General features: G+C 50.5%; 1 protein-coding gene across 1 annotated transcript; it reads left to right on the forward strand.

Annotated features, from left to right (window-relative positions):
- Positions 1-872, forward strand: OXT (oxytocin/neurophysin I prepropeptide). The gene is made up of 3 exons (XM_047853649.1): positions 1-120; positions 286-487; positions 763-872. The coding sequence occupies exons 1-3, from the start codon at positions 1-3 to the stop codon at positions 816-818; spliced, it is 378 nt and encodes a 125-aa protein (XP_047709605.1). The 3' UTR covers positions 819-872.
- Positions 873-7951: the final 7079 nt, after the last annotated feature.

A 7951-nucleotide genomic window follows, 5' to 3' on the forward strand; every position in this document is an offset into this window, starting at 1 on the left:
ATGGCCGGCTCCAGCCTCGCCTGCTGCCTGCTCGGCCTCCTGGCGCTGACCTCGGCCTGCTACATCCAGAACTGCCCCCTGGGCGGCAAGAGGGCCGCGCTGGACCTCGACGTGCGCCAGGTGAGCCCCCGCCGCGACCCACCGCCTCTGCCCGCCCCGCCGGGGCCCCAGGGGGTTTAGTGGACGTGCGCCCCCGCCCGTGACCGCGGCCCCCGCACACCCCGAGCCCGGGCCCCCGGCCTCGCAGGGCCCGCGCTCACCCCCCGCCCCCCGCCCTCCCGCCAGTGCCTCCCCTGCGGCCCCGGGGGCAAAGGGCGCTGCTTCGGGCCCAGCATCTGCTGCGGCGACGAGCTGGGCTGCTTCGTGGGCACGGCCGAGGCGCTGCGCTGCCAGGAGGAGAACTACCTGCCGTCGCCCTGCCAGTCGGGCCACAAGCCGTGCGGAAGCGGGGGCAGCTGCGCCGCCGCGGGGATCTGCTGCAACGACGGTGCGCTGCCGGGGCGGCCCGGGGGCGGCGGGGTCGGGGCCGGGATCCAGGTGGGGGCGGTGCGGAGGTCCCGGTGGGCGCGGCCCCGGGGGAGTCCAGGTGGTGCCGGTGCGGAAGTCCCAGTGGGCGTGGCCCCCGGGGCCGCTGCGCAGCTGCCGGCTTCTGCTGCAGCCCGGGTGAGCCGGGGCCGGGGGCGCGGAGGCGGGGGCAGAGGCCGAGGACCCGGGACCCGGAGGGGACCGCGCAGGGCGGCCCCTGACCCGCTGTCCTTCCAGACGGCTGCCGCGCCGACCCCGCCTGCGACGCCGAGGCCGCCTTCTCCCAGCGCTGAGCCGACGGCCCGGACAGCGGCGCAGCGCGCCCCTCGCCACTCCGCAGCCACCCCCAGAAATAATGAAATAAAATAAAGCAGAATTTTCTCCCCCTGCAACTCGTCTGGCGTCTTGTTTTCAGAAACGGGAAGGAGGGCGCTGGGGGAACCCCGAGGGTCGCGCCTGGCGGGGCCTGCGTGTCCGGGCAATTCCGAGCGGGAGGGCCGGGGTTCGGGGCGCGCCGTTCCCGCAGCCGAAGTCCTGCACGGGCTGGCGAACGAGGGAGACGGAAACAGACCCCAGCTTCCCGCTCCAAACAGAGCTGGGGGCCTGTAGCAGGTGGCCTAACCAGGAACATTTCAAAGAACCCAAACGACGGGGGTGCTGACAGGGAACCAGAGGAAGGGGAGGCGGCCAGTGGCGGGGGAATGACTTCCCTACCTCTGGAGGGAGGCTTGAACCGCGACCCGAGGGCTGGGTTTGGGGCCTCTCAGCTGAAGGGCTTTCACGTTTCCGAGGAGCTGGACTCCAGGCCACCGGAGGCCACTGGTGCGCAGAAGAGGTGGCCGGGCTGCCGAGGACCCAGCAGGCCCGCCTCTGCCTGTGCGGCTGAGGAACTTGGCAGTGCTGGGGACCCCGCGGGCCAGGGACTCCTGGGAGCCCACCGCCACAGAATGACCGCAAAACACAAAAGCCGCCAACAAACAGAATCTTCAACCTATTTCTCGGCCATTCCTGGATCCAAAACCCTTTTGGGAATCAAGAGGGCCTAATTCCTCTTTCCCAAAACATGCGGTCATTCACTTACCTGAGCAGTTTCAGAAAGTCCACGGCCACACTCCCCCCTGCAAGTGAAACAGCAACAGATCACTGTTAGAAAAAGTGTAGTTTCTAGGGCTTTCTCCCACACTGGAGGTCTGCATAGCACCCCCCCCCCACACACACACAGCAGTATGTGGGTCTCACCGGGTGGAGAGAGAAAAAAATACCCTGAAGCTGACCGTAAGACTTTTTTTACTATAAATTACGAAAACAGGCAAAATCTTGGGTGAGGTGGTGACTGGAGGGGGTCCAAGGGCAATTCTGGTCATACTCTCTTCTCCTGGTCTGGGAGCTGGTAAAACAGGTGTGTTCATTTTCTGAAAACTTAACATGTGCATGTGATTTGCTAACTTTTATATGTATATCATATTTGAATATATTTTTATATTTTATATGCATATCGCATTTGAATAAATATACATTTTAAAAATGAAAAAAAGATCATTATTGCTAAGATGTGTAAGAAGAATAGAGATGAGGCTTTTGAAAATCCCAGTGGCTTACAGCAACCTGGACTGTGGTTCTTTTTGTTTGTTTTTTTAGTTTATTATTTGTTTTGTTTTAGATTTCACATATAAGTGAAACCATACGGTGTTTGTCTTTTTCTGTCTTATTTCAGTTAGCATAATACCCTCTAGGTCCATCCGCGTTGGCGCAAATGGCAAGATCTCACCCTTTTCGTGGCTGAGTAATATTCCACTGTATAGACTGCAGTCCTTGCTGAGGCCATGAGACTAGCCCCTCCTTTGACCCCACATCTGGGGGGATTAGTCATCAAAAAGGACACGAGATAACTCAAAGCGGAGTCCCGTTTAAACCAACCATGAGGAAGGACTCGATGCACTAGCTGGGTATTTGAGGACAGTCGCAGAGTTCTGTGTCCCTCAGAAACCACACAGCCAGGGAGGGCTGCAGCTAGAGGTGACCGAGCTCCTCAACTAGAGACGTGTGGGAACGGATTTGTGCTTTCCCGAACTGGAGAGTCCCCCCCCCCACCCCCGCCACCTTAGCAGGAAGTCTGGGATCTCCCCTGGGACCTCACTGCTTCCCCTGAGTGTCCTGGGGTGCCAGCCCAGCTGTCCCCACCCTGGGAGAGAGCTCAGGTCCCCTCACCCACTCAGGCACCCACTTTGCTGTCCCACTCTTCCCAAGAATCCAAAGGTCGATAGTATTTTATTGCCTCAAAACACAGGGTCAGACTGACGCCTCTTTTCCTGAGTTTGTCCCAGAGGTGGCGTCAAGCTGGGTCCAGTGGCCCCACCGGCACAGAATCGAGCTGGGTGTCATTCCCCATCCTTCTTGGCTGCTCAGTCCCACGGCCTTTGGTCCTCGCTAGAATGACCCCTTCAGACCTCCAAAGTGCTTGGGGGCTTGTCCAGGACAGTGGCTCCCACTTTGTGTAACTTTATTCTTTGTTCTTCTTCTACCTGGTAGTGAAATTCCTAGAGAATATGCCCACCTACCCATAATTTCAAAAAACGTATAATTAGTCTTAGCGGTAATATAGAGAAAAGGAATTTAGTACAAAATATTACTTTAATATGTGACCAAACAGGCAAGGCTACGCTAGGCGACATACACACAATCCAGTTTCTACTTATAAGAAATATAATAAAAAGAAATTGGGACCCATTCTCTACAAGACGTTCAGGAAAATAAAAACGTAAGAAAATGAAAATAGGGGCGCCTGGGTGGCTCAGTCGGTTAAGCGGCCGACTTCGGCTCAGGTCATGATCTCACGGTCAGTGAGTTCAAGCCCTGCATCGGGCTCTGTGCTGAGAGCTCGGAGCCTGGAGCCTGTTTCGGATTCTGTGTCTCCCTCTCGCTGACCCTCCACTGTTCATGCTCTGTCTCTCTCTGTCTCAAAAATAAATAAAACGATAAAAAAAAATTAAAAAAAAAAAAGAAAATGAAAATAAAAAGGCAGAAGGGCAACCAGGATCAATATTCTCTTTTGTGGGGTGCCTGGCTGGCTCAGTCGGTAGAACAGGTGACTCTTGATCTAGGGGCCATGAGTTCGAGCCCCACTTTGGGAGTAGAGCTTACTTTTAAAAAAATTCTCGGGGCGCCTGGGTGGCTCAGTCAGTTAAGCGTCCGACTTCGGCTCAGGTCATGATCTTGCGGTCTGTGGGTTCGAGCCCCGCGTCGGGCTCTGTGCTGACGGCTCAGAGCCTGGAGCCTGTTTCAGATTCTATGCCTCCCTCTTCCTCTGACCTTCCCCTGTTCATGCTCTCTCTCTCTCTGCCTCAAAAATAAATAAATGTTAAAAAAATAATAATAAAATTTAAAAACATAAAAAAAATTCTCTTTTGTACCTTAAGGAAAATACAGGCTCAGATATCAACTAATTGCAAAGAGTGTAGTCATGGAACACTTGGGGAAATTTAAATAGTGCCTGAATGCTTTATGATATTAATATATCGTTGAGTTTGCATATGCGTGGCAACAGTGTGTGGTCATGTTTAATTCATTATCCTTAATTCCAGTATAGTTAACACACAGTGTTACATTAATTTCAGGTGTACAATGTAGTGATTCAACAGTTCCATGTATCACCCAATGCTCATCGACAAGTGCACTCAATCCCCTTCACCTATTTCCCCCATCTCCCCACCAACCTCCCCTCTGGTAACCATCAGTTTGTTCTCCATAGTTAAGAGTCTGTTTAGGGGCACCTGGGTGGCTCAGTGGGTTAAATGTCTGACTTCCGCTCAGGTCAGGATCTCATGGTTCCTGAGTTTGAGCCCCGTGTCAGGCTCTGTGCTGACAGCTCGGAGCCTGGAGCCTGATTCCGATTCTGTGTCTCCCTCTCTCTGCCCCTCCCCCACTCATGCTCGCTCTCGCTCTCCTCTCTCTCTCTCTCTCCCTCAAAATTAAACATTTAAAAAAATTAAAGGGGTGCACCTGGGTGGCTTAGTCAAGCGTCAGACTCTCAGTTTCAGGTCATGACCTCGTGGTTTTGTAAGTTTCAGCTCAGGTCATGACCTCCTGGTTTTCAAAGTTCAACCCCCCATCGGCTGTGCGCTGATGGTATGGAGCCTGCTTGAGATTCTCTCTCTCTCTCTTTCTCCCTCTCTCTCTGTCCCTCCCCTACTCACGCTGTCTCTGTCTCTCTCAAAATAAATAAATAAATAAACTTTTAAAAAATTAGAAAAAACTAATTTTAAAAAAAAGCATGGTTTTCAGACTGGAACACTCTTGTCCTAAAGTCTCACACAGCTGTTGTTTTACAAATTAGTATTATTATTTACATAATTCATATTCCTAATTTACACTATTTTATTGTATTTATTTTGAGAGACAGAGAGGGAAAGAGAGAAGAGAGAGAATCCCAAGCAGGCTCTACCAGCACAGAACCCCACTCGGGGCTCGATCTCACCAACTGTGAGATCATGACCTGAGCTGAAGTCGGACGCTTCACCAGCCACCCAGGCGCCCCTGTTTTTTGTTTTTGTTTTTTTATGTAAACTCAAAGCCGAACATCCAACATGCGGCTTAAACTATGACCCCAAGGTTAAGCCGCGGGCTCCACTGGTTGAGCCAGCCAGGCGCCCCAGTCTGAAAACTATAAACATCAACTTGATCGCTGAACATTTACGGCTGATTTATTTTCCCATCGTGGTGTATTAGCGACGATCTGCGGTGCGATGCTGAAGGGCCGCAATTTCTGTTTTCTGTAGGGTCCGTACGCATAGGTTAAGCAAGCTTGCTTCTCTTCCATACCTAAGTTCAGTGTAATTTAGTTTTTAAATCTGGGATGGTGTGAAAATCTACCAAAAGTTTTTGAAGCATCATAAAAGATGATTGTCTATGGGGCAGAGGTCGGGGATATTTTTTCCCCATTCCTGATATTTCCTTCTTATAGGCATCCCTGAGGTAATTCTCCTTGAGGTGGGGCGGCGGGGGGGGTGGGGGGGGAGTAGCTGATGGGATGATTTGAGGGGAAAGGAATGTGCACGTGCACAAGCCCACCCCTTCATCTCCGATGCCTCATGGGATCAGGCTGCCAGCCTGGGAAGCACACGCTGTCATCATGGTAAGTGCATGGAAAAGCAAAGAAGCAGGAAAGTCCTGGGAAGAAGGTCCAGCTCCCTGTGCCTGGGACGGTAAACTTGTCTCCAACTTGTTAATCGGCCTGACACAGCCCACTTGCCAGCAGATAGAAACTCTCTAACATCAGCTCTATCAATAATAAAGGTGGTATTGCGGCTTCCATAGGCCACGTTCTTTTGTTTCACTTTTTTTTTTTTTTAACATTTTATTTATTTTTGAGAGAGGGAGAGACAGAGCATGAACAGGGGAGGGTCCGAGAGAGGGAGACACAGAATCTGAAACAGGCTCCAGGCTCTGAGCTGGCAGCACAGAGCCCGACGCGGGGCTCGAACTCACGGACCGTGAGATCATGACCTGAGCCGAAGTCGACCGTTTAACCGACTGAGCCACCCAGGCGCCCCTTGTTTCACTTTTCAATCGTTGCAGAATTCAGGGGTTATGGTTGGTTAAGGTTAAGGTTAGGCTGCTGTAATAAAAACACTGAAATGGTAAGGAGGCTTTAGAGGCTTCTAGAGGGTAGATGTTTATTTCTCTGTTTCTTATCAGCCTAAGATGAGCATTCCTGGCTCTGTCCCATTCCATCACTTAGGGACCCAGATTTCTTCTGCCATGAAGTTCTGGCATCTCCTTGTCCTTGTCATTGTCTGATGCTTCAGTCTAGGATGCTGTGGATTCCAACGGGTGGGGAAGGAAAGAGTGGGGTGGAGGCACACCCACTGTCATAAGACCCCAAGTTCACTATCCCTTTTACTCACATTTTTTTTATTTTTTTTAACGTTTATTTATTTTTGAGACAGAAAGAGACAGAGCATGAATGGGGGAGGGTCAGAGAGAGAGTGAGACACAGAATCTGAAACAGGCTCCAGGCTCTGAGCTGTCAGCACAGAGCCCGACGTGGGGCTCGAACTCACAGACCACGAGATCATGACCTGAGTCGAAGTCGGACGTTTAACCGACTGAGCCACCCAGGCGTCCCTACTCACATTTTATTAACAAGAACATGGTCATATGGACACACCTCCCTGCAACGGAAGCTGGAAAATATAGTTACAATTCTATTACTACGTAATTCCAAACTCCCAGAAGTGTGTTTTTAAGTGTGTTTTTGTTTGTTTGTGTGGGATTTTTTTTTTGTAGAAATCATTAAGCTGCTTGCAAAATTTATATGGAATAGCAAAGGAACTAAAACACCCAAATCAATTCTTTTTTTTTTTTTTTTTAACACTTTTAAGAGTGGGAGAGAGCCAAAGCATAAGAGACTCTTAAAAACCGAGAACAGGGGCGCCTGGGTGGCTCAGTCGGTTAAGCGTCCGACTTCAGCTCAGGTCATGATCTCACGGTCTGTGAGTTCGAGCCCCACGTCGGGCTCTGTGCTGCCAGCTCAGAGCCTGGAGCCCGTTTCGGATTCGGTGTCTCCCTCTCTCTCTGCCCCTCCCCTGTTCATGCTCTGTCTCTCTCTGTCTCAAAAATAAATAAACATTAAAAAAAAATTAAAAAAAAAAACCTGAGAACAAACTGAGCGTTGAGAGGGGGTGGGAGGGAGGGGAGGGTAGGTGATGGGCATTGAAGAGGGCATCTTTTGGGATGAGCACTGGGTGTTGTATGGAAACCAATTTGACAATAAATTTCATACATTAAAAAAGATAAAAAATTAAAAATTAAAAAAACCAAAAAAAAAAAGACTAAAAAAAATTTTTAAGTTTATTTATTTATTTTGAGAGAGACAGAGGCAGGATGAGTAGGGGAGGGACAGAGAGAGAGAGAATTCCAAGCAGGCTCCGCGCTGCCAGCATAGAGCCCGATGTGGGACCCGAACACACAAAGCTGTGAGATCATGACCTGAGCCGAAACCAAGAGTTGGACACTTAACTGACTGAGCCACCCAGGCACCCCTACCCAAACCAATTCTGAAAAAGAACAAAGTTGGAAGAGTCATGCTACCTGATTTCCAGACTTACTAAAAGCTATTATATTGGAGACAAGATGGTAATGGAGAAGGGAGAGCTCTACAGACCGATGGAACTGACAAAGGAGTCGAGAAATAGACCTACATGGATATGGTCAAATGATTTTGTGGGAGTTACGAAGACAACCTAAAAGGGAAAGACTCATCATGTGAACAAGCAGTGCAGGGACAAATGACTACCCAGATGCCAAAAACGAACCGCAACCCATAACTTGGACAATACAAAAATTAACTCAGGATGGTTAACTCAAATTCTCACCTGTTTCAAACTTACACAGCTTTGCTGATTACCAACAGAGCCATTCCAAACAT

The sequence above is a fragment of the Prionailurus viverrinus genome, chromosome A3, assembly GCF_022837055.1.
Source record: "Prionailurus viverrinus isolate Anna chromosome A3, UM_Priviv_1.0, whole genome shotgun sequence".
Lineage (NCBI taxonomy): Eukaryota > Metazoa > Chordata > Mammalia > Carnivora > Felidae > Prionailurus > Prionailurus viverrinus.

Bases quoted from the DNA above. Each gene is read 5' to 3' on its own strand.
- OXT (XM_047853649.1), top strand. From the start codon at position 1: ATGGCCGGCTCCAGCCTCGCCTGCTGCCTGCTCGGCCTCCTGGCGCTG. The intron at 121-285 runs GTGAGCCCCCGC...CCCTCCCGCCAG, and splicing joins TGGACCTCGACGTGCGCCAG to TGCCTCCCCTGCGGCCCCGG. The intron at 488-762 runs GTGCGCTGCCGG...CTGTCCTTCCAG, and splicing joins GGGGATCTGCTGCAACGACG to ACGGCTGCCGCGCCGACCCC.